Consider the following 27,321-nt stretch of genomic DNA (forward strand, 5'->3'; position numbering starts at 1 on the left):
TTAGAGCTATACTCAAACATAAAAATCCCAATAGATTTTGAAAGGATTATGTTCAACACATAGATTAATTTGAGGAAAACAGACTGCTTCATAATAGGAAGGCTTTGAAGCCTTACTTTTGAAAGTAAGGAAGGTCTCTTTCTCCTTTTGTATAATTCTGCAAGTTTCTATTTAATGATCTTCATATACACCTTACAAATTTCTTATATTTCCTCTAAGTTATTTTATATTGCAATTACTTTACACATAAATGTATGGAAATATGAAAATGTGTAGAACATGGGAAAATCTGTAGAACATAGGAAATGGCAAATCTCTATATACGAAAAGGCACATCACAAAATAAAAATCAATATTCTTTATGTTAGTGTGGTTTTGCACAAACTAAAATACATTGTTAATATACAACGGCATTGAATAGGCCTTTCAGTTTGTCTTAATTACTCACTTACCTGCAATGCCAGATGCATCTCCAATCCCCAGAGTTAAGATCGGATTTATCTGGATTTTCATCTTCGTTTGGCTTCTCCAAATTAGTATTGGACCAGAGCTGCAAACAGCTGGAACCAGTTAAAAGACGACTGCCTGAAAAAAAATCATTCACCATTTACTGTTTAGGATATTAATAATTACATGTGGTTGGGTTACAAGCTCATGAGTTTCATATAATAAACACACATTCTTAAAAAAATTCAAATAAAAAACATTTGCAGAGAGAAGAAAGATGACTATTTTTATTTTGTTGAAGCAGCAGCTTGAGAAAGAAGTGAAAAGCTCTTATTCTCTCTCTTTTAGCAAACAGTTAATGAGCATCTTCTTTGTACCAGACCCTGGGGACACAATGACAACGCACTATTCAAGATTAGTCCACATTCAGTGGAGGGAAAGACATAAAAAACATTATGATTCAATGTAAAAGTATTACAGACACGATGGATATGTGTGTAATATTTTACAGAAGCCCATAAAAAAAAAAAAAAAAAAAAAAACCCAGTGCCATCGAGTCAATTCCGACTCATAGCGACCCTATAGGACAGAGTAGAACTGCCCCATAGAATTTCCAAGGAGTGCCTGGTGGATTCGAACTGCCGACCCTTTGGTTAGCAGCTGTAGCACTTCACCACTATGCCAGCAGGGTTTCCTACAGAAGGGAGAAATTATATATACCTGTAGTGAAAATGTCAGGGAAAGTGATGAAATGCAACTTGGTCCTTAGGAGAATAAGCAGTTGAGACAGGCATTTTAGAAATGGGATCTAACAGAAACAAAGGCAGGAGGGCATGTGAGATCATATATTTTCCCAAGAATGCCTAATAATATGGTGTGATTAAGGTATAAGGTACAAAGTATGACTAGAAGGAAAAACTAAGGTTGGAAAATGTGAGGTCAGATTGTGAAGGATTTTGAAGTTCACAGGAGTTTGGAATTTATGTTATAGGTAGTTAGGAGTTACAAGGGTTTTAAGTAGGAAGATTACATAATCGGATTTGTGTTTTAGAATAAAGGATCTCAATTGGATGAACCTGATGAAGTCTGTGAACCTCCTTCACTTGAAATTACATGCAAAAGTTTTAAGTATATATATAGGATATGCATCTTTCTAGAGAGGTAATCTATAGCTCATATCATGCTATCAAAGACTCCAGTACACAATGAAGGTTAAAGATCTTTTTTAGAAAATAACTCTGGAGAGGGACATGATTAAGGAAGACATAAAAGAGAGGAAAACCAATCCATAATAATACAAATCGAAATCATGAGGATCTGAAGCAGATATTAAAACAGGAAGCAAGGATTTGAAAAACATTTCAAAAATAGAATTGTAAATGCCAGACACCAACAAAAAAATAGAACAGTGGTTTCAAAGACAGATTCCAATTTTATGACTTGAGTAAATGAAGAAAAGATTATGCTGTCAACCAAAGAACGTAAGGAAGAAGCAGCAATTTTGGCAAAAAAGCTGACAATACATAAGGCATTCACCTCTGCAGTTAAGGACCATGGATTTGTATGTCTTTGGAATGATCACTTTCTTATTTCAAAAAGAAGGTGGGTCTATGGCAAAAGTATAGGGCTTATATCAGGAATCCCAAGTAAGTCACTTAAATAGCCATGCTTATTTAACCTAATTGGGCAACCTCTGAGCCTCAATTTTCTCATCGGTAATAATAGGGATTTGTATAAAGTTGTAAGGATTAGCTGTAATATGCATAAGTATCTAACACAAGCCAGGCACTTAGCAGAAGTTCAAAAAACAGTGTCAACTAGCTAGAAAGTCTCAGAGACAGTTTTTTAAAAAAAAAAAGTACAGAAAGTACTAATGAAACAATTATTCCACTGTTGAATTGACCAACAGACACAAGCTTTCTTTTCTTTAACATAAACTGAAGATGAAATTAAGGTACCTATGGAATCGACTCGATGGCACTGGGTGGGTTTTTATGAACTTAATATAGAATACAAAATAATTAATCCTGGAATAAAAGTAGGTATGGTATGATATGGTATGTTGATTCAGAAACCACAGATGAAGGCATACATAAAATGTGGCATATCTGTGCAAGGGAATATTATTTGGTCTGTTAAAAATGATGTCGCAGCAGAGGTGTCTGACCTCCTCTAATTTCACAAGAGGGAAGGAGAATCAATATCAATAGCCCAAGACTGATTCCTGTGAGGTGGAGGTAACACATGCCTCCACTCTCCAACCTTTTTACCAGGGTACTCTCTTCTCTGTAGAGTTCAATAATTCGTGACAGTGCCCGTGTAGAACTCAGAGACCATACTTATGATTACGGGGTTTATTACAGAAGTGACAAGCTACAATTTAGGTTCAGGAATGCTCAAGATACAATTCGTCCATCACAACAGCCTCTTCTCAGCTGTGCCATAGCCTGGCCCTTGGCCCCTTAGCTTGGCCTCTGCCCTGCTCACTTGCTCAAGTGCTACAAAGCTCTTTTAGCTCCAACAATAAGCACACCCCACTCTGCCAGCAAGCCTTGGGCCCACAGGCTGGGAAGCCGACTGCGCCGTCTTCTGGTTCTGCAGCTACTGTTTCTTTGCCACTACTTCTCACTGTCTCCAGTGTTACAACTCTCCCTCTCTGTCCTGGTTCTGTTGCTTCTGCTGCCTCTCTCTGTCTTCCGTGTTAAAGCCCTCTCTCTTTCTCTCCCTCTCCATGTCTCCCTTTAACCCTAGTGGGATGGCAAAACTGTCCAATCCCCTCCTTACGGTCATATACTTTATTAGCACGGTCCCATCCCCACAAGGGTGCCACGCATCTTATTTACATTATTAGTAAGCTATCTAATCCCCTTGGTGGGCCACAAACAGCTCATGTGCATAGTCCCACCCAGTTATTTGGGGGGTGTTAAGAAAACTATAGCTAGAAGAGCCATATTAAGAATTCACTACACCAGACAGTCATAAAGAACAATGCACTTCCATGCTTTGACTTGGATGAACCTTGAAAACATTATGTTGACTGAAATAAGTCAGACACAAAGGGACAAATACTGTATGATGCCACTTATAAAAAATATACAGCACAGACAAATGCATACAGAAAGAAGTTTATTACTGGTTACCATGGATTGAGGGGAGGAAAATATGAGGAGTTACTGCTTAAGATGTACTGAGTTTCTGTTTGTTTTTGTTGTTAGGTGCCGTGGAGTCTATTCCAACTCAGCAACCCCACGTGACAGAGTAGAATGGCCCTATAGGGGTATATGAAAAATATTTGAGAATGGATAGTGGTGATGGCTGTACAACATGGTGAATGTACTTGTGTCACCGAACTGGTTAAAATGGCAAATATTTGGCTATATATATTACCACAATAACACTAAAAAAAAAAAGATAATCAGTGGTCATTAGCCACTACTAGATATAGATATGTTAAGAAAATAGTTATCTTGTAATACCACTCAGTAAAAACGATTTTAGGGAAACTTAACATTAATACTATCCCCTGAAGCATTAGTACTGCTAGACTACAAGCACAAAAATTTCGAACTACCAATATGTCATTACTACAGAAATATCATTTAATTCAAATATTAATTTTTTTCCACATTTTTCACAACGTGTCAACATTCTCTTTAGTTGTGTGCTGGTTGTTCTATTTCTAGTAGTTTCCCTGCTCCCGTATCGTCTCATCTTTGCTTTAGAGTAATTATTGAACAAATATTAAATGTTTTTATTGCAATAATTAATATGACACTTCAAGTAGCTATCCAGATCGCTTCATAACAATATTTGCATAGAAGTTTATAATTTACTAAGTACTTTCATTTACATCGTCACTTCTGATCATTAAAAAACAATCTTGTGAAGTAGATATTAATTTAACCATTATAGATAGATATTAAGTTAACCATTATTGAACTGTTAAATAGCTTGCTCTTGATCACAGGACTAGTAATCAAATATATGAACATTTATTGAATGCCTAATATATGCCAGGCTCCAGAAATAAATACCGAGTAAATCTTAGCCTTTGTCTAATAAAAAAAAAAAAAATTATTGTGAGGTGCCGTCAACTCCATCGCGACTCATAGTGACCCTATGTACCACAGAAGGAAACGCTGCCCAGTCTTGTGCCATCCTTACAATCATTGTTATACTTGAACTCATTGTTGCAGCCACTGTGTCAATCCATCTCATTGAGGGTCTTCATCTTTTCCGCTGACCCTGTATTTTACCAAGCATGATGTCCTTCTCCAGGGACTGATCCCTCTTGACAACACATCCAAAATATGTAAGATGCAGTCTCACCATCATTGCTTCTAAGGAGCATCCTGACTATACGTCCTTCAAGATAGATTTGTTCCTTCTTTTGGCAAAACAGTCCATGATATACTCAATATTCTTCACAAACGCCACAATTCAAAGGCATTGATTCTTCTTCAGTCCTCCTTATCCACTGTCCAGCTTTCACATGCATACGATGCAATTGAAAACACCATGGCTTGGATCAGGTGCACTTTAGTCTTTAAAGTGACATCTTTCCTTTTTCAACACTTTAAAGAGGTCCCAATGCAATGCATCTTTTGATTTCTTGACAGCTGCTTCCGCGGGTGTTGATTGTAGATCCAAGTAAAATGAAGTCCTTGACAACTTCAATTTTTCCTCTGTTTATCATGATGTGGCTTATTGGTCCAGTTGTGAGGATTTTTGTTTTATGTTGAGGTGTGATCCATACTGAAGGCTGTGGTCTTTGATCTTCATCAGTAAGTGCTTCAAGTCCTCTTCACTTTCAGCAAGCAATGCTGTGTCATCTGCATAATGCAGGTTGTTAACGAGTCTTCCTTCAATCCTGAAGCCCATTCTTCTTCATATAGTCCAGCTTCTCAGATTATTTGCTCAGCATACAGATTGAATAGGTATGGTGAAAGGATACCACCCTGGTGCATACCGTTGCTGACTTTAAACCACTCAGCATCCCCTTGTTCTGTCCGAACAACTGTCTCTTGCTCTAAGTACAGGCTCCTCATGAGCACACTTAAGTGTTCTGGAATTCCCATTCTTCGCAATGTTATCCATAATTAAAATAAATAAATCATGTAAACAAATGAGTACAAGTTATAGTGCTATATATGAGGTGAATGAAAATACCGTGGCTTGGGTCAGGCGCACTTTGGTCCTCAAAGTGACATCTTTGCTTTTTAACACTTTAAAGGGGTCTTTTGCTGCAAATCTGACCAATGCAATATACTGTTTGATTTCTTGACTGCTGCTTTCATAGGCATTGTTGATTGCTCCTCCAAATAGAACGAAATAACTGACAACTTCAAAACCTTCTCTGTTTATCATGATGTTGCTTTTTGGTCCAGTTGTGAGAATTTTTGTTTTCTTTATTTTGGGGTGCAAGTTATACTGAAGGTTGCAGTCTTTGATCTTTATCAGTAAGCGCTTCAAGTCCTCTTTGCTTTCAGCAAGCAAGGTTGTGTCATCTGCATGCTGCAGGTTGTTAATGAGTCCTCCTCTAATTCTTATGCCATGTTCTTCTTCATACAGTCCAGGTTCTCAGATTAGTTGCCTAGCATACAGGCTGAATAAGTATGGTGAAAGATACAACCCTAACATACATCTTTCCTGATTTTATACCATGCAGTATCCCTTTGTTCTGTTCAAACAACTGCCTCTTGGTCTATGTACAGGTTCCACGTGAGCACAATTAAGTGCCCTGGAATTCCCATTCTTTACAATGTTATCCACAATTTGTTACGATCCACACAGTCGAATGCCTTTGCATAGTCAATAAAACACCGGTAAACTTCTTTCTGGTATTCTCTGCTTTCAGTCAAGAGCCATCTGACATCAGCAAAGATACCCCCTGTTCCATGTCCTCTTCTGAATACGGCCTGAATTTCTGGAGACACCTGACAATGTACGGCCACAACTGTTTTCGTATGATCTTCAGTAAAATTTTACTTGCATGTGGTATTAATGATATTGTTCGATAATTTCCGCATACTGTTGGATAATCTTTTTTGGAATGTGCATGACTATGGATCTCTTCCAGTCAGTTCGTCAGGTAGCTGTCTTCCAAATTATTTAGCAGAGATGAATGAGTGGTTCCAGCTTTGCCTCAACCACTTTTCTGTCAGTTTGTTCTCGTGGTAGCTTGTGTGTTGCTATGATGCTGGAAGCTATGTCACTGATACTTCAAATACTAGCAAGGTCACCCATGGTAGACAGGTTTCAGCAGAGCTTCCAGGCTAAGGCAGACTAGAAAGAAAGACCTGGCAACTACTTCTAAAAAAATTGGACAGTGACAACCTTATGAATGAGCCAACTCTTCAGACAGGGATTGGACTGGGCTATAAGACAGAAAATGATACTGGTCAGGAATGAGTTTCTTGGCTCAAGTAGACACATGAGACTGTATGGGTAACTCCTGTCTGGAGGGGAGATGACAAGGCAGAGGGAAACAGAAGCTGGTTGAATGGACTTGGAAATACAGGGTGGAGAGGAGTGTACTGTCTCATTAGGGGGAGAGCAACTAGGGGTACATAGCAAGGTGTATATAAATTTTTGTATGAGAAACTGACTTGATTTGTAAACTTTCACTTAAAGCACACACACAGACAAAAAAAAAAAAAAAAAAAAACTCTTATGCATGAATACGACAGAGTAGAATTGCCTAATAGGGTTTCCTAGGTTGAAATCTTTATGGGAGTATGTTGCCAAGTGTTTTCTCCCACAGAGTGGCTCATGGGTTAGCAACTGAGTACTTAACCATTGTGCCATTACCAGAGAGAAATTTTCAATCTTACAAATCTCATGAGAACAAACATTTTAAAACACTGTGATTTTTAAAAAACTTTTAAAAGTATATTGTAACTTTTATCTTCCTGTCCCTCCTGTCTCTGTTTTTTCTAACTCACTGCTACCAGACCAATCTTACAAAAGCATAAATCTTAGCATGTCATTTATCTCTTGCAAAAACCTATAACAGCTTTTAGACAACTGAAAATAATTAAATTTAAAATCATTAACATTACTTTAAAGAACTTTTCATAATATGTTGCAGTCTTACCTCTTCACCTCTGGACTAATTTCAGCCCCAGTGAGCTAACAACTCTCAACTACAAGATACATTTTCTTTCTCTGTGTCTTTGCTCATCGTGGTAGAGTGTTAGAAATGGCTCCCAATAAATCATATCTCCCTGTGTCCATGCCCCTCTGCAATATGACTTTGTCACATCTTTCATCAAGAGATAGAGTCAATTCCTTCATCCCTGGACTATGGGCTAGCCACGTGACTTGCTTTGACCATATAATGTGGCAGGAATAATACTATGGAACTTCCAAGCCCAGGCTTTATGAGGTCTTGCAAGCTCTGTTTTCCCTCTTAGCATGCAGCTACTATGTAGAAGGCTACTCTGCTAGAGAGGCCACGTAAGAGAGGACCTAGAGGTTGAACACCACAAGGAGAGAGGCCACATGGAGGTGAAAAAGCCATTCCAGTAGACAGCCAGCATGAAGGTTCCAGACACATGAATGAAGCTTTTCTTGGATTCTCTAACCCCAGACAAGCTACTTCAGCCAATACCACATGAAGCAGAGATGAGTCATCCCCACTGAGCCCTGAAAGAATTCCTGACCCACATAATCATGAGCAATAAAATCACTGATGTTTAAAGCCACTATGTTTTGGGATGGTTTTTAAACTCAGAAACAGAATACTGATACATATTATCTCTTCTTGGAATTCACTTCTTTTTCCTTCCTCCCTGCCACTCCACCCTTGTTGTTAAAATCTATCTATTCTCACGTGAAATACTCTTCAATAAACCTTGACTCACCAAGAGAATTAATGTCTCCTTCCTGAAACAATAGGTATGCCTATTATAGCATTTAGCACATTCTGTCATCCATTACAGTACATATTTGTCTTCATTTCAGAATAAGTTTTAAAAGGTCATGATCTTGTTTTACTTAGTTTTGTATTCCCCATAATCTCACACATAACAGAACTGAAATCATGAAAGCAATAAAATCAAAAGCCTAGGCAAGCGATATTTCAATTAACCCCACTTGTTTTCTTACCTGTGGGATCCCAAGTTATATTGTGTGCTATAGACTCCAGAAAAAATTGGCCAGTTTTCTGCCACTGACTATATGATTCCTACAATTGAAAAAAAAAAAAAAGAAAGGTAGTTTATCCAATTATGACTGGCACGTTTTCTATATCAAATGTATATACATTCAGGCTTATTATTCTTATAACAATACATGTAGTCATTTTTAAGATCAAAATGGTCAATTAAATGAAGACAAATAAGGAATATATGATGATGGAGATTATGAGAGAATATCCATTTCTGGAAAACCCAAAGTCTGTGTTCTAGCATATAACAAATAAGAATATGCCACCTTAGACAAGAGTATTATTAACCTCACATATTTAAAATTACAATAATTATTATTTGTATTATTACAGTTACAGTTAAAGGTTTAATTTTAAGTGTGTCTGGAACTTTGCTACTTTGGGCTTCCTTCTCTTTAAAAATGTTTCCTCCCCACCTGGGATATCATGACAGAATGTAGAAAAATTTAGAATAAGAGATGTAACACTTCCTTAATGTTATGCAGTTGCCGCCTTGAGTCGAAATCAACCCCACAGCACCTAACAACAACAAGCATTCCATTCCTTAAGACAATGGTTTTCAAACTTTTTTTGCCTGCAAGCCAGTTAAGAAATACATGTACTGTGACCCAGGCCACACATACGTATATACGTAAACGCATGTAAATTTCCCTTGACTACATATAATGCACTCTGACATTTTCTCTTCTACTTTATTGTCTTTGTAAACTTAGGTGTGGCCTACTAAGTTGATTTCACTACCCACTAACAGATTAAGATCCATAAACTTTCTCCTAATGCAGTGGTTCTCAAACTAGCACAATTAACAATAGCCTGAGATGTTTATTTAAAATTCAAATTTCCAAGGCCCATGACAAAAGATTCAGGTTCAAAGGGCTCAGGACGGGGCACTGGAACATGTATTTTAAAACAAAGAATAACCCCAGGTGGCCTGTAGAATATGCTTTTAAAAAATACTGTCTTATAGGAATGGCTTTCAATCACGGTACACATCAGAACCCCCTCCGGAACTAGAAATGCAAGTGCCTAGGCACAAATCCAGGCCTACAGATTTAGAAATCTGCAGCGCAGAGTGTAGACATGTGTATCCATCAGTGATTCTGAAGTGCAACTCTCATGAAAAGCTGCCGCCTTAAAATAATAGTCCAGAATGTACAAAGAAAAGGGAGTAATATCTTTTTTATGAGAATCTAAAGATTCTCTGGGATTCTTCTGGAATCAGAGATTTTGTGCATCTTCCAAGTCTAATTTTTCTACCCGACAGTCTTCCCCTTTATTATGAAGTTTTTTTTTTTAATCTTTTCTGCAAAGTTAGTACTGCCCACCAATAAACCAGCTTCTTCTAGTTGAGTCTTTGACACTATTACATTCATCAATTATAACTAGTAAAAGAGAAAATATGTAAAAAACTAAAATTCTCTATTCTACCCTTACTAATAAAGGCATTTTACTGTAACAGTCATTTTAAAAAGTCAGTTATTTTATTCAACAAATACTGAATATTATTTGTACTGCACTGCTCTGGGTGCTTGAAGCTATCATCTTTAAATTTTATTTTTAGTAATTACCATTACTAATTCATAAGGCTACAAGAGCCTCTAGTATTAGATTCATTAGGTAATATATAATAAACAAAAATAGAAATCAGGAGAATTGTGGACACGCCTTCCATAGAATTTAAAGGTGTATATCAATTAACCCAGAGAAATCCCTTTCATTAACACAAGGTAGGGAAGAGAATGCTCACACCTACAAATCAATAGAGCTGGCTTCAGTCTTAGTTCTGTGGCTAAACAGCTGTTTTGGTGGTCAAGTTACTTATTTTGTTTGTTTTCTGCTGCCTTAATTATAAAAAATAAATAATAACTACACAAACTATATCAGAAAGAATTCCTAAGGTACTAATGACCTAAATGAAAATGATATGAAAACTATCAGTAGGTATATAACTTAAGCAATAAAAATAGTGAGTAAATATTGGGGTTATGTGGTAGATCTCATAGGTGCTTTAATAACTCATAACCATTGGACCAGGTTATTTTCCTCATCTCCACTGAAGATTAAACTAGTGATTTAAACCATATGAAAGAGGTCAGCAGAGTGTATTAAGAACCGAAGGACTGGTTTCTACAGCTGTTGCTTTCTAGCTGTCTGATCAACTCTGCAAGAGTTGTCTTAAGATATGTGTATTAGAAAAACATCATATAATTCTTTACAATTAACACATTTCCACATACAGTCTATGACATCATGCCATCCTTACAATATCCCCATGAAGAAGAATAGATATTAATCAATTCTGGAGTTAAGCAAGGAGCCTCATAGGGTTGATTAACTTGCAGAGTTGATCAGACAGCTAGAAAGCAACAGCTGTAGAAACCAGTCCTTCGGCTCTTAATACACTCTGCTGACCTCTTTCATATGGTTTAAACCACTAGTTTAATCTTTAGTGGAGATGAGGAAAATAACCTGGTCCAACGGTTATGAGTTATTAAAGCACCTATGAGATCTACCACATAACCCCAATATTTACTCACTATTGCTTTAACCAGCCTTCAGAACTATTTCTGAATATGATTTCTTTATCAAGAAAAACATTCACTGACTCATTAACAACTACAGTAAATAATAAATGCAAGAAAATAACTCCTGGAGGTATGTTAAGACTCTGCGATTAAAACATGTAACCTTAAGAACAATACACATAGGAAAAGAAAACGCAAAAAAAGACTGTATAAAGGCAGATTGTAAAAACAAAAAATAAACTGCCACATATGCCTGGATCATGGTGTTTGATACAAGCAATAAGGTAACTGCCAAACTTTAGGTGTTGACTCTTTAAATATTTATTATAAAATAAAAAGATGTCAGAAAGAAAAAAAATAAAACATTTCAAGACAATTCACAGGCACTATTTAGTTTAATTCTAGTCCAACGAAACACTTAAATATACTTTTGATATGAAGTGCTGTATCTTCAGTTATAGAGAGTAATTCATGCTGGTATACTTGATGATGGCTTTGATGTTGTACTCCTAAAGTATCTTTTGATTATTAAGAAATTTCTGTTTCCTAAAAGAAACATGATAAATTACTGACCAAATTTTTCTTTTCCTTCGGTAGGTTAACTGGTTCAAAAACAGAGATAACATTTCCGTAGGATGCTGCAATCTTTTAAAAAGAAAAAAGAAAATATATATTAAGGATATGTTAACTTATGGATCCAAAGAGCAAAAGAAATGAATATACTATAATAACTATGCCCACACACACGATTTCATTCAGTGATACTTGATAATGTTGGTTTTGGAAACACTCATATCCCACCCTGATCACTTACTAGCAAGTTAACGTCTCTAAATCTTACTTTCCCTATCTTTGTGTATTTAATAGGCATGATATTATTTTCCTAACACATTTATTTTGAAGATTGAAATTACATTTGTAAAACAGCTACTATATAACACCACATATAAGACTCACCAAAAAAAAAACCCAAACCTGCTGCCGTCGAGTCGATTGCGACTCATAGCAACCCTATAGGACAGAGTAGATCTGCCCCATAGAGTTTCCAAGGAGCACCTGGCGGATTCAAATTGTTGACCTCTTGGTTAGCAGCCGTAGCACTTAACCACTACGCCACCAGGGTTTCCATAAGATGCACAGTAAAAGTTAAATCCCTTCCTCATAAATGAAAACATATGAATGACTTCTTCATCAAATATGGAACTTAATGTGATTTAGAAATCATAGAAGTACTGCTTCAGGACTAGTTTTCAACAATGAATTCTTAGATATGACATCAAAAGCACCACCAGCAGCAAAAAACAAAATAGATAAATGGGACTTCATAAAAATTAAAAACTTTTGTTCATCGAAGGACTTTATCAAAAAAGGGAAGAGGACAGTGGTAATAATTTCCCAATATAATGAACAGAATCAATGTCACTGAATTGTATGCCTAAAAATTGTTGAATTGGCAAATGTTTTGATATATATATATATTTTTAACACAATTTAAAAAATATGGAAGTTAATGTGATTGAAAGATGAGTTTTCAGGTTCCCTGCCCTCAAAGTTAACAATATTACAGATCAACTACAGTTACAGTATGCAAATAACGACTGAAATAATAAAGATCTTATATTTGTAAAGCACTTTACATCTTACACAGTATTTTCCCAATAAACTAATTTCCTCAATTCCTTAAGCTAGCTAAGGCAGTTATTATTACTCCAATTTCATAAAGAAGAAACACAGGTCAGAAAAACTGTGACCCTGACAAATCACATCTAAAGTAAAGAAAAGGGCAGCCAAATTATTTTACTGACTCTAAACCTAGTGCATAAGACAATTCAGGTTATAGATATATAACCTGACAAAGATATATAACCAAGACATTTCAGGTTATAGATATATAACATATAGTATTCAGGCTATAAATATAAATACATGTATGACTATAATTAACATTGCCTATTTCTTACTTTTAGACTAAGCAAAGCTTCTTTCAAGTCTAACATCCTTCTGTTTATCTGACACTCTGACCTGACCTGAATCTTCAGTTTTCACTTACAGAGTTCTTACAGCAAGTAAAATTTCCAATATATTACAAATACCTTCCTCTCAAAAAATAGAAAAGCTTCAGAAGCAAGTTTATACTGTCGCTTATTATTTCTGAAGGGAGCAAAGAACATTCCCTTCTCTACTACAAGTGGAAATGCTTCCTGAGTAGACCAAATCTAGAACCTAGCAGTCCACATTCCACCATTGTCTACTGTACCTTTCTAATCACCTAGGCCATTCTGTGAGAGCCTCTTCCCTTCTAAGCTCTCTGAATTTTGGGAAGGAAAAAACTCCTGAAGTATGAATACAGTATTTATAAAACCAGAATTTCTTCCAAAAAAGGTATTTGAATGCTCCATTTAGTTCTGTGACTTGCTCTCTCTGGTTATACACCAAAGGTAGAGGTATACAAGTAAAAAAGAACAGTCAGAAAAGTTAAACCATCAGAACTCAGGCTAAATAATGCACACGACAGTCAGACCTAAAAAAGTCAACCAGAATTTGATCACAGCTACAAAGCCCAAAGACCACTATCTAAGTTATGAAGAAAAAACCTACCACCTTAATTTCCTTGGTCAAGAACGGCATTCAAATTCTAACTACTCCTTGACCAATTACGCATGGTATAAAGATACAGCAGATAAATAGGAATATTAGCTTCTTTTCTATAGCCCATGAAGTTATGAATATCAATTAAAATAGTCTAATTGAGAAGCATCTGTAAGCCAAAAAACACAATAGAAAAGTGGAATTATCATTTAGCACAGATGAATACAAGAAATGTGTATTTACTAAAAATGACAGTCTATAATAGGATCTATAAACCAAAAGAACAATTAATTCTGTTGTTTTCACAATGTTAATGAAGTTAACACATTTTTCACAATGTTAATGAAGTTAACACATTTTTCAATAAAATGCAATATAGTTTCCTAATAAAGGATTGATAGAATACATGAAAGAAAACCTACTTGGCTAAAATCTTCTTGGCCTGTGTGTGGGGTGTGGGGCCAAGGACTGGAGCTTTGTGAAGATTCTGAAGCAGACACGTGTAATGGCTCTGAAGTTGGAAAAACTCATATTTAAGGAATTTTTAAAAAGGCATTGTGGCTAAAATAGCACTAGAAATGGCTGAATAGAGGATGGAAAGGGAGGTAGTAGGTAGGAATCATAGCTTGAAGGGTTTCCTAGGCCACATGAAGGAGTCCAAATTTTATTTTAAAAGAAATGAAAAGCCGTTAAAGGTTTTAAGGTTACTTTATGTCTGAGTGTAGGCTGAATAATATTTAAGAACAAGATCACTCTGATTTCTGTATGAAGAATAAATATTCAAGGTACAACAATTGGTCTCTATTCATCTGAAGCAACAGAGAAGAAGGAGAGTCAGGAATAGGAAGGGGAAATGGAATTTGTGGCTAATTGCCTTCATGAACAACTGCCTCCTTTGCTATGAGACCAGAAGAACCAGACGGTGTCTGACTACCATTATTGAATATTTTGATAAAAGATTCCGTAGAAGAATCCTGATCAAAAGGGGGAAAATGCATAACAGAATTTAAAATTCTAAAGTACTCCAGGCTTCTTGGCGCCATGGAGGGTAGACAAACCCCTGAAACTACTACCCTTGGATAATCTTTAAACCTTAAACCAAAAATATCCCCTGAAGTCTTCTCAAAAGCAAACAACAGTAGCTTAACTAGTAAAAAAAGGTCTGCTTTGAGCATTATGCTCTTTTAAGAACTATCTATATGGGATCAAATTGATAACAGCAACTTGTAAGATTTTTTTTTTAGGACGCAGTGAGTTTATGTAATGAGGGAGGAACAACTCAGAAAAGGAGGGTGAGAATGGTTGTATTACTCAAAGAATGTAATCAATGTCACTAAATTGTACATATAGAAATTGTTTAAAAAAAAAGAGAGAGAATGTTAACATCTCATGATAAGTAACTAATGTCACTGTAAAATTTGTGTGCAAACTGTCAAATGGAAACCTAACTTGCTGTGTAAACTTTCACCAAAAACTCAATAAAATTAAAAAAAAAAAAAGAATAAATGAATAAATTAGAGTAGAAATAGGAAGACAAGTTAGAAGACTACGGCATTACAGACGATGGCAAAGACCAACATGGTGGCAGTGGAGATGGAAAGAATGAACAGATTCAGGATAGATCAAAAGTGCCTACTATTGATGAAGGGTGAGGAAAAGGTCTTATGGCTGACTCATAGATAAGTAAGAAGCATAGCCTCCAATAACTTATGTTTTGATTCACATTCCGTGAGCATACAGTTCAATAAAAAAAAAAAAAACTTAGATATATTCCACTGTGAACTTCTTAAGGAGTACATTTTAAAAATATTGTATTTTGGGTATCTTTTAAATTTACTCTTTAAATCAATGAAGCATATTCTTCCCTGGTTCTGTTTTATAAGGCAGCTACAAATATAGTTTGAGTGAGTCACAAATGAAGAACATTAAAACATCAGAAGTTAGACAGACAAAAGAAGGCAGGAAATGAAAGGGAGGGAGGGAAGGAGGTAGTGAAGTAAGAAAGGAAGGAAAAAAATCAGGGATAGAAGTAAGAACATATCATCTGGTGAAGGGGGTAAGGGATGGGGATATAATAAACAAATGCAGGGAAAAACTTTTAATGGATATATTTTCAAGTGTTCTGAGGAATTTTTAGGGTGCAGAAATCACCTGCACTGAGTTGGTCTGGAAGGGAATGTTTAGTCTGTGCCTTTAAGTATGGGTAGGATTTCAACAGGCAGTGAATATTCATTTTCAGGAAAAGAGAATTGTATGAACACAGGTAACAGGTGTAAAGATGAAAAAAAGCAACATATGTTTGGAGATAAGTGACCAGCAGCCTGGCAAGAAGACAGTGTCCCCTTTAATGGAATAATAGACAGGAAATTAAAAAGGTAGGTTTGGGCCATGTTATGCAGGGCCTCATGCCAAGGAAAACAATGTGAACTTTTCCAAGGCAATGGAAATCTAAGAATGTTTTAAAACAAAGGAATAGCATTGATAAATGGAGATCAATTTTCCCAGGAAAATGAATCTGGTGGTAGTTCAAAGAAAAAACTGTAATGATAAAATACTGATGCCTATGGTGTCTTTTTATGGTGTCAAGTAGAGCCCTGATGGCACAGCAGTTAAGAGCTCAGGCTGCTAACCAAAAGATAGGCAGTTCAAATTCACCTTGGAAATTCTATGGGGCAGTTCTAGTCTGTCAGATAGAGTTGGAATCAACTCAACAGCAACAGATTTGGTTTTTGGTTTTTTTGCATGGTGTGGAGAAGCATTTCTTTCTTAAAAACAAACAGTCAGAAGTGCTCAGGTTCCAGAACCAGCAAATTTTCTTCCTAATACCTTAGGGAACCTTTTGATAACACTGATATATGTGAAACAAAGGAGATTTTCCTTTTCTTACTTGGGAGTTATAAAAAGTGGAGCTTGGGGAAAAACTTGGGAAAGTATTCATTTCATACTGGCTCTGAAGAGAGGGCTTTAATCAGCAGGCCATTTCTCACAGCCACCTTCTTTATTCTGAATGATTATAAAACCAAAGGACCTCTTCATCCTAATCTGGACTGTTATGTAGTCTAACCAACTGCCATCGAGTCAATTCTGACTCATGGTGACCTCATGTGTGTCAGAGTAGACTGTGCTCCATTGAGTTTTCACAATTGCTGATTTTTCTGAAGTAGACCACTAGGCCTTTCTTGCAAGGTGCCTCTGGGTCAACTGGAACCTCCAAACTTTCAGTTAGCAGCTGATCAGGTTCACTGTTTTCACCACCCAAGGACTCCTGTCATGTAGTCCAGCCTATACACAAAAAGGTCACTCTCATTGGAAGTTATTAAATTAGATTTCCAACATTAACCAGCCTCATTGAGTCTGGATGGTGTAAATTAGTTTTTATATAATAATGAAGATCACAGAACTACAAAGCTAGGAAATAAAAAAAAAGCAGTCTCAAGGATTTTTAGCCTTCCATAATCCAAAAACCAAACCTGTTGCTGTCAGGTTGGTTCCAACTCATAGCAACCCTATAGGACAGAGCAGAACTGCCCCATAGGGTTTCAAAGAGCTGCTGGTGGATTCAAAGTGCTAACTTTTTGCTTAGTGGCCAAGCTCTTAACCACTGCACCACCAGGGCTCCTAGCCTCTTATAACAAAGATAATTTTTATAGTACGGTGAGAAGTAATAAAAGACTTGAACAAAAGAAGGGATACATTAGAGACATTTGTGAGTAACTATGTTAAAGAGAAGGGACGGTTAAGTCACAAAAAGAGCAGCGGTCCAACAAACAGGTAAAGATTGTTAAGAGTAGAAATTCTTTCACCATGAATATCTTTAAACTAGGTCTCAAGTGGTAACTTCTTGGACTGGCAGGTTTATCAGAAATGAAGATTTAAAAAAAAAAAAAAAAAAAAGATTGGGTCCACAGACTCTTAATTATTATTTCTCACACAAAATGCTGTAGTGAAATCATGTAGTCAAACAATATATTTAAATATGTGGGGGGAAAAATTAGTAAATTTATAACGTTTAGCCCAGTCCAACTACAACTACACCTGGGTCTGATCATCTACGCCTGTGAGTGCTATTTTAAGCTATACTGTGCTGCCTAGTAGTTATGGCCCTCCCAATGCTGGTACTATACAGAACTGCATTTAACCTGATACAGGAGAATTGTATGCCTTGCTTTTTTCTTTTGTTTTGTTATTGCTATATTACTTTTAAGGTTAACTTATTACTTTTCATACGCAAAGAGAAGTCCAGATAGATGCTTTTCATTTTTCTAACAGATGTGCAATACACTAATAAAAAGATTATAGACTTTAGAAGAGTTCATCTTCATTTCAGTACAAAGCTTGTCCAGAAGTTACAAGGAGACAGCTATCCATTTATAGGCAAAAAAATAACTCTACCAAATGATTTTTATTCAGCCATTTGTAAACAAAATTAAGATTTATTGTCTTTCCTTTCCTTCAATCAAATCAATTTTTAAATAAGTAACAAGCCTTAGACCTGTTCTACAGAGAATAAATACTACATGTTTCTTTCTCAATTCATAGGCAAGATACAGTAACAAGATTATGTGACATTTTAAAATTACACAAGAACAGAATTCCTGAGACTCTAAAATGCATATTACAGAGCCAAAGAAATTTGTAGATACATTGTGCTTAAAGCAAGTCTCTAATTCAATAGGAAACACATATTTCAGAGATTATCCTTACAAAAAGCATATTCAAAACAAATTTGCATGTTACCACAAGATCACAAACCTTGCCTTGTTGCATTGAACAGTCTACACATCCCACTTGAATATTTCCATGTTTAGCTCCTGGGATTATCTGTAATCTTTCAAAATCACTTCCCAGTATTACAATGTCACATCCAGATGCATAAGCCTAAAAAAAAAAAAGAAAAAAAAATCCACTTACTAAACAAACAACTGTGATGAAATTGTCAAGAAAGTATCATTTAGAATCAAATATGATGCTAACACAACAGTTTTAAATATTCTTTTTAAAAAAATGTTATTTGGAAATATTTCACTTACCGCCTATATATAATTCATCAGCAAATTCTCTCAGCCCTGTAGCCATATCTACAAAACATATACCAAGTCTGACCACTTCTCCCATCTCCACCGAATGCTACAATGGACTAAGACACCGTCATCTCTCCTGTACTACTATTAAGTCTACCTGCTTCCATTCTTGCCTCCCTCTAATTCACTTCTACACAAAGAATAACTTTTTTAGAAATGTATATTATACCAAGTAATTTCCCCTACTTAAACCCCTTCAATAGTTTTCCACTACACTTACCATAATCAAGTCCCTCCTTGATTGTCCTACTTCTCTGACCCCATCTCAAGCTACTTTTTCCCTCTTTCCTTCCCTCAGTTAGTTCCTGTCCTCCATATTGCCCTTCTTTATGTTCCCGGGTATATCAAGCTCTCTTTCTAACTCCTGGTGGTTTGCCTTTTATCTGCCTGGCTAGCTTCTTTTCAACATTCAGGTCTCAGTTTTCAATGACTCTCCATTTCCCATTATTCTCCATCATTCCCCCCCCTCCGATAGGATATCATGGTCTGTCAATATCATGTTTATTGTCCATTTTCATTACTGGAATTTAAGTTCCAAGAGAGTTGGGTTCAAGTTTATCTTGTTCTCTGCTCTAGCCCTCAATTCTAACAGAAGGGCTGGTACTTTATAAATGACCAATAGAGTAAGTGAAGTATTTAATTTCACAGAAATAGCTACTATACCTAAACAAATCAAGGCCTGCTGGCAAGCATTTTATAGCTCCTTTTGAGTTTACAATAATTAGTAGAATGCTTCCAATTAGAATTCTCTTTTTTGTTCTTTTCTCCACCTTCTCCTTTCATCACAGAAGCGTCTTCCATTATGGGGTACATAACTGTCCTCCTAGGATTCACATATTACTGGTTTGCTAGCATGTAGTATAATAGTTTGGTGATAAATATCATTCACAAACTGTTCTCCATCCTGAGAAGTTCTTCAGCTAAAGCTTTAGTAACACTTTACTTTCTCATCGCTTTGCATATACACCTTACTTAATGTAAAAAATATATAGTTAATATATACTTTATGATCCTAATTCTAATCAAAGCCAAAATGATTCTGAACTAAACCATCAAAAAACATTAGAAATGGAACTTAATCGGGAGCAAGGGAGAAGAAACAAAACTAAAGACACAAGGGAAAGATTTATCCAAAGAACTAATGGACCACAACTACCATGGCCTCCACCAGCCTAAGTCCAGTACAACTAGATTGTGCTCAACTACCACCACTGACTACTATGACAGGGATCACAATAGAGGGTCCTGGGCAGAGCTGCAGAAAAATGTAGAGCAAAATTCTAACTCTCTCTCTCTCTCACACACACACACACACACACACATACACAAAACCAGACTTACTGGCCTGACAGAGACTGAAGAAACCCTGAGAGTTTGGCCCCTGGACACCCTTTTAGCTCAGTAATGAAGTCACTCCTGAGGTTCACCCTTCAGCCAAAGGTTAGACAGGCCCATAAAACAAAACAAGACTAAAGGGGCACACCAGCTCAGGCGCAAGGACTAGAAGGCAGGAGTGAACAGAAAAGCTGGTAATAGGGAACCCAAGGTTGAGAAGAGACAGTGCTGACATGTCATGGGGTTGTTAACCAATGTCATAAAACAATATATGTACTAACTGTTTAATGAGAAGCTAGTTTGTTCTGTAAACCTTCATCTAAAATACAATTAAAAAAAAAAAAGATATTGGCCACTTAAAATTGACCTACAATTAAACTTTTCTAGTTTACAAAAAAAGAAAAGGAGTTTAAGAGGACATATACATAAATTTGCTCACATTACAGGCAAAAAAATTGAGCCCAATAGGCTGATACAACTTTTTAGTGGCAGAGTGGGTTTGAGAACCTTGACTCTTAACTCTTGGTCTAATGCTAATTTCACATTACCTCCAGGGCTCCCCTAGTTAAGAATGCTTGCCTGGAATTATTCCTAAAAGAAATCAGAAATAATGAGTTCTGGTTCCACTAGTGTCACACAGTGGAAAAATCAGGTTAGTAAATGGAAAGAAAAAAGTCTCATGATGGTCTGTACTCCTGTATGAATATCCACAGTAGGGTCATAAGACTTGCACAGGCCTATTAGCAAGAATAAATTCCAATAACTATTTTAAGAAAAGTTGTCTTTCATAATACATATCTTAGAAACTGATCTTATTCTTGATATTAAATTTTGATAAAATACTGATTGTCGCCATTACAAAACATTCAGTGTTAAATTCTACATGCTTCCTAATTTAGATTCCACTGATTGGGATACATAAATAATCCCATGTTTTCATAACTTGACCTTCCTTTTGTTATATCTGAGATTATCTACCTACTTTCAGATATTGTATTGCAACTATTTTTGTCAATCACTGCATTAAGTCTATAATTCTGAATTAAATCTATACTAATCCTGAAGTACCACACATAAAATGAGTATTTAATACAACACTTATTAAACATTTGTAGAGTTGAGAAATGAAAAGTTATCCCAAAACTAAACACTTAGACTTGTAGAAGGGAAGATGCCGACTTACAATACAGTTAACTCTTGATCATTCAGAGACTTACCGAGTTCTGGATTACTCTTGTTTTGCTGCAGCTTTATACTTTTACTCAGTGACAGTATTAGAAGTTGCAAGGCTCTTTCCAGTTTTCGTAAATTATAAATCAAATGAAAATTGACCTTCATGTAGAATATAAATGACTGTGGTAATTTTTTTTTTCTCATTCAGTCTGCACATTTTTCTCTCAGTCATAACTAATAAATAGCAATAAACTACTACATGGCACACACACACACACAAAGATATCACAAAGTGCATTCCATACTTCCTGAGTTATTACTCTGCTGGAGGCTTACGACAAAGAAAGCTTGGTTTTCTTCACTATAGAATTTTAAATTTTACAGTTTATTTTATTTTAAAATTAAATATAAGATATATTTATAGCCTAAACCATATTTGTATTTTGCTCAATTTCTTAGTCATTTTAAAGAATTTGTAAATGTTTACTTAAAAATCCTCCTGTGAACAGAATATTGGTTGAATAGACAATGATACATACACACAATAGAGTATTATATTATGATAAGACTGCACAAGGTATCTATAAACTGACATGGAGTGATTTCCAGGAAACATTATTAAGTGGGAAAAAAAAAAAAGCAGAGTGCAAAAGTGCATACATGTTACTTTTTGTGACAGGAACAAGGAAAATAAGACAATACATGTTTTTTCTTATTACAAAAAGAAACACAGGAAGGATAACCAGGAAACAAAGTTCATTATCCTCAAAGGGAGGAGTGGAATGGAGCAGAAGGGATATAGGTAGGGGTGACACTTCTAGGTACAACTTTTTATATATTCATGACTTTTGAACGCATGTTAATATACATACTCAAAAAATGAATTAAATCAGTAATGGGATGAGGGACCTAAAACTGAAAGCAAAGTGAAACAGATGAACTAATTACATTTCAAATGAATATCTTGAAAGGAAGTGTAATGGTTAAGATTGTGTGTCAACTTGACTGGGCCATGATTCTCAATCCTTTGGCAACTGTATAATGGTGTGATCACGTTCCTGTTGAACTCCGATATGTGATTAGCCCCATGATGGAATCTGCTGAGTGGTAGAGGCAAGGGTCAGGCCTGTGGCAGCTCACCACCCCCTCAGCCTTCATCTCTCCACACTCTGCTGCCTACTTCCTTCCTGCTCACCTTGTCAAGGCTTTTGGCTGGTTCCGGATTCTGCAGCTGCCTCTTGTTCATTTGACCTCTGGTTCTTGGGACTTGAGCTAGCAGTTTACCTGCCGATCTTGGGATTCGTCAATCTTCACAGCCCATGAGCAAGAGTCCTACTTTTTGACCTGCCGATATTGGGCTCCCCGGCCCCTGCAGCTATGTGAATGAGATGAAGCCTTGCAGTCTTGCCTGCTGATCTTGGGATTCATCAACCTTCACAGCCTGTAAGCAAGAACCCTGCTCTCCAGCCTGCTGATCTTGGGTTCACCAGCCCTTGTGGCTCCGTGAATTGGGAGAAGACTCCATCCTGATCCACGGACTTGGGACGTTCCAGCCTCTACAACTGCATGAGCTGTTACCTTGATATAAATCTCTCTCTATATATATATATTTATATGCTTTACTGGTTCTCTAGAAAGCCCAGCTTAATACAGGAAGGGAGGGAGGGAGGAAGGAATAAACACAGATTTTGACCATATACTTTCAGTCTTAGGCAGAGTTAGGAGAAGAACTCTTTAATAGGCTTGTTTATTATAATGGTATGGACAATACAATTCTGAAACTCTCTTAGATGTATTGTACGATTGAGCAAATGAACAAAGATCCTCACTGTGTAAGAAGGAACATAAAGATATAGAATGGGGGAAGGCACAAAACAGCCAGGTAGGGTTGTACTGGAATTGGAAAAATTGATGTGAACTCATGCTTGCCAAAATATGCATATTTTACATGTTTATGTGCACATGTAAGCATATGTATATATGTATTGTATGTTATTGTATGTTACATGCATAGATATGTGTATATTTGCTAACTCTGCCCACGGAAAGAGTCAAGAAGCAAAAGCATCCTAGTAGCAATGAGCACACTTAGCACTTTGATCTTGGTTTCTATTCTATTCTCTATTAAAGGTAACCTGGGATCCTTGAAGAAATAGCTAATTATAGACAAGGGGCAGGGTAGCTACAATGAGAACCTGGAACATCTTGTTATGTCAGAAAGAAAGGAAGTGCTAAAAAATAACAAAATAAGCAAACAAACACAAAAAAATAGGCAAGAATCATCAGCAGATGCTCAATATAGGGGAAAATTTTGATAAGGATCTGGATATTTGTGTGGTCTTAAAGTGTTTTCTATATACTGCTTATTAGGTGCAAGGGAGAAAAAAACCACCCCAGTTATACAGTGGAGAAATTGAGCAACACCTTGACAGGTAATCAAAATTAATACCATTAATGAGGGACAGATAGATATCACGTGCCTCCAAATGTGATACCCAGAGAATGGCACAAAATCACCTATTTAGAATCCATGACCTTATGGACCCCAGACACCCTTTCAGCTTAGTAATGAAGTCACTCCTGAGGTTCACCCTTCAGGCAAAGATTGGACAGGCCCATAAAACAAAACAAGACTAAAGGGGCACACCAGCCCTGGGGCAAGGACTAGAAGGCAGGAAGGGACAGGAAAGCTGGTAATAGGGAGCCCAAGGTTGAGAAGGGAGAGTGTTGACATGTTCTGGGGTTATTAACCAATGTCATGAAACAATATGTGTACTGTTTAATGAGAAATTTGTTCTGTAAACTTGCATCTAAAGTATGATAAAAATAAACACAACCTAAGGCGGGGGGGGGGAAGGAATTCATGACCTTGATATAATTAAGAGGAAACATCAGACAAATAAAAAATGATAAAAGTTCTATTTAAAAAAAAAAAAAAGAGAGAGGTCTACATGCAAAAGAATTAAGTTAGACTCATAATTTATATATAAGAAGACTGACTCAAAATGACTCAATGACCTAAATGTGAGAGCTGAAACCATAAAATTCTTAAGAGGACAGCATAGGGGTAAAGCTACAGGACCTTATTTTTGACAAGGAATTCTGAGATCTAATGAAAACAACTCATATATGCTGTATTGGACTTCATCAAAATTAAAAACTTTTGTGCATCAAAGGATTTTTTTATGAAAGTGAAGAGACAACGTACGTAACAGAAGAAAATATGTGGTAACCAAATACCTAAGGAGCCCTGTTGGTCCAGTGGCTAAGTGCTCAGCTACTAATCGAAAGGTCAGTGGTTCAAACTCACCAGCCACTCCACAGGAGAAAGATTTGGTAATTTGCTTCCACAAGGATTGCAGCCTAGGAAACCCTATGGGGTATTTCTACTCTGAATCAACTCAATGCCAACGGGGCTTTAATCATATGCCTGGTGAGGATTTAATACCCAGAATATATACAGAACCCTTTTAGCTCAACAACAAAAAGACAACCCAATTAAAAAAATGAGCAAAGGATTTGAATAGACATTTTTCCAAAGAGGATATTCATATGGCCAATAAGCACATCAAAAGATGGTTAGCATCATAGGTCATTGTTGTTGTGTGCCATTGAGTCAATTTCATCTCATAGTAACCCTATAGGACAGAGAGTTTCCTAGACTGTAATCTTTATGGGAGATCACCATGTCTTTTCCCCTACAGAGCCGCTGGTGGGTTCAAACCTCTGACCTTTTGGTTAGCAGCTGAGTGTTTAATCGCTAAGCCATCAGGGCTCTTTCACTGCTCACTGGAGAGATGCAAATTTGAACCACAACGGGATACCACTTCATATTCACTATGTTGGCTATCATCAGAAAAACAGAAAATGGCAAGTGTTGACGAGAATGTGGAAAAATTGGAGCCCTTGTCCATTGTTGGCACAGATGTGGAATGGTGCAGGGATGTGGAAGAGTGCAGCGATGCGGAATGGTGCAGCCACTGTGGAAAACATTTTGATGGTTCCTCAAAAAGTTAAATATGTGATTACCATACACACGTGCAATTCCACTCCCTGGTACATGCCCAGGGAAGTTGAGAGCAGGATTCAGATACTTGTACCCCAATGTTCACTGCAGCATTATTCATAATAGTCAAGAGGTGGAGGTGGCCCAGGCAACCGTTAAGACATGGCTGGATCAACAGAATATGGTATAGCCATATAATGGAATACTATTCAGCCATAGGGAGAAATGAAGTTCTGAGGCATGCTGCAACACGGATGAACCTTAAAGGCATTATGCTGGATAAAATGGGTGAGACACAAAGGGATAGGGGTATGATGAACTATCTATAATGGGCAAATGCACAGAGACAAATGTTTATTGGTGGCTGCCAGGAAGTGAAGGGAGGGGAAAGTAAGGAGTTGTTGCTTAAGGGATGCTGGGTCTCTGGGGTGAAGAAAAACTTTTGGGAATGTTTTCGTTGTTAGGTGCAGTGGAGTCGAATCTGACTCACAGAGACCCTATGTAGAAGAGAACAAAATACTGCCTGGCCCTGCGCCATCCTCACAATCACTGCTATGTTTGAACCCACTGTTGCAGCCACTGTGTCAGTCCATTTGGTTGAGGGTCTTCCTCTTTTTCACTGGCCCTCAACTTTGCCAAGCATGACGTGATCCTCCAGGGACTCGTCCCTCCTGATAACATGTCCAGAGTACCTGAGACAAAGTCTCTCCATCCTCGCTTCTAAGGAGCATCTGGCTGTACTTCTTCAAAGACAGATTTGTTCATTCTTCTGGCAGTCCGTGGTATATTCAATATCCTTCACCAACACCATAATTCAAATGCATCAATGCTTCTTTGATCTTCCTTACTCATCATCCAGCCTTTGCATGCATATGAGGTGATCAAAAACACCAAGGTTTGGGTAAGGTGCACCTTAGTCCTCAAGGTGACATCTTTGCGTCTTTAAAGACGTCTTTTGCTGCGGATTTGCCCAATGTAATGCATTGTTTGATTTCTTGATGGCTACTTTCATGGGTGTTGATTGTGAATCCAAGTAAAATGAAATCCTTGACAACTTTAATATTTTCTCTGTTTATCACGATGTCGCTTACTGGTCCACTTCTGAGGATTTTTGCTTTATGTTAAGGTATAATTCATACTGAAGGCTGTAGTCTTTGATCTTCATCAGTAAGTGCTTCAAGTCCTCTTCATTTTCAGCAAGAAAGGTTGTGTCATCTGCATATCATAGACAGTGGTAATGGTTCCACAACATGATGAGTGGAACTGATGTCACTAATTGTGTACCTAGATTAAATGTCACTTTTTTGATATATAAGTTTTAATACAATAAATATTTTTAAGGGAGGGTGTATTGTATTCCTCAAAAAGGCCAATCTCAAAAAAGGAACAGAAATGCTATGAGAATATTTCAGATTAAAGGGTACTAAGAGATATAAGAGATATAACTAAATGTAATACTTGTCCTTTGACTGGCTCCTATACTGATAGAGGTAAAAATGCTAAAAAGAACTAATAAAACTGAAATATGGATGGTACATTAGAGAAAAGTATTTCAAAAAAAAAAACAAAACCCAGTGCTGTCGAGTTGATTCCGACTCATAGCAAGCCTATAGGACAGAGTAGAACTTCCCCATAGAGTTTCCAAGGTGCGCCTGGTGAATTCGAACTGCCAACCCTTTGGTTAGCAGCCGTAGCACTTAACCACTATGCCACCAGGGTTTCCATAAGAGTATTACACCAATGTAAAGTTATGAAGTTGATAAGTATACTGTGGTTATGAAAGAGAATATTCCTTTCTCGGGGGAAAAAAAAAAAACACCAAGGATAAAGAGCCATGATGTATATAACTCACCCTTCAAATGGTTCAGAAAACAATTATGTAAAGTGTGCACAGATGATAAAGCAAATTGGGTAAACTATTAACAATAGGCAAATCTAGGTAAAGGAATATGGATGCTCCTTGTTTTATTTTTGCAACACTTTGTAAGTATGAAA

The 27,321-nt window shown here is 36.7% G+C and overlaps 1 protein-coding gene across 4 annotated transcripts in view; it reads right to left on the bottom strand.

Annotated features, from left to right (window-relative positions):
• The window catches only part of DMXL1 (Dmx like 1), a 172,114-nt gene that overhangs the window by 118,915 nt on the left and 25,878 nt on the right, over positions 1-27,321 (bottom strand). For all 4 annotated transcript variants that reach the window (XM_049873606.1, XM_049873604.1, XM_049873605.1 and 1 more), the window contains exons 2-5: positions 18,484-18,609; positions 11,716-11,787; positions 8,557-8,635; positions 453-585 (exon numbers count right to left, since the gene is read on the bottom strand). In XM_049873606.1, the coding sequence (XP_049729563.1) occupies positions 453-585; positions 8,557-8,635; positions 11,716-11,787; positions 18,484-18,609 (410 nt within the window). The remainder of the gene's footprint in view (positions 1-452; positions 586-8,556; positions 8,636-11,715; positions 11,788-18,483; positions 18,610-27,321) is intronic.

The sequence above is a fragment of the Elephas maximus genome, chromosome 2 (genome assembly GCF_024166365.1).
Source record: "Elephas maximus indicus isolate mEleMax1 chromosome 2, mEleMax1 primary haplotype, whole genome shotgun sequence".
NCBI classification, from domain to species: Eukaryota; Metazoa; Chordata; class Mammalia; order Proboscidea; family Elephantidae; genus Elephas; species Elephas maximus.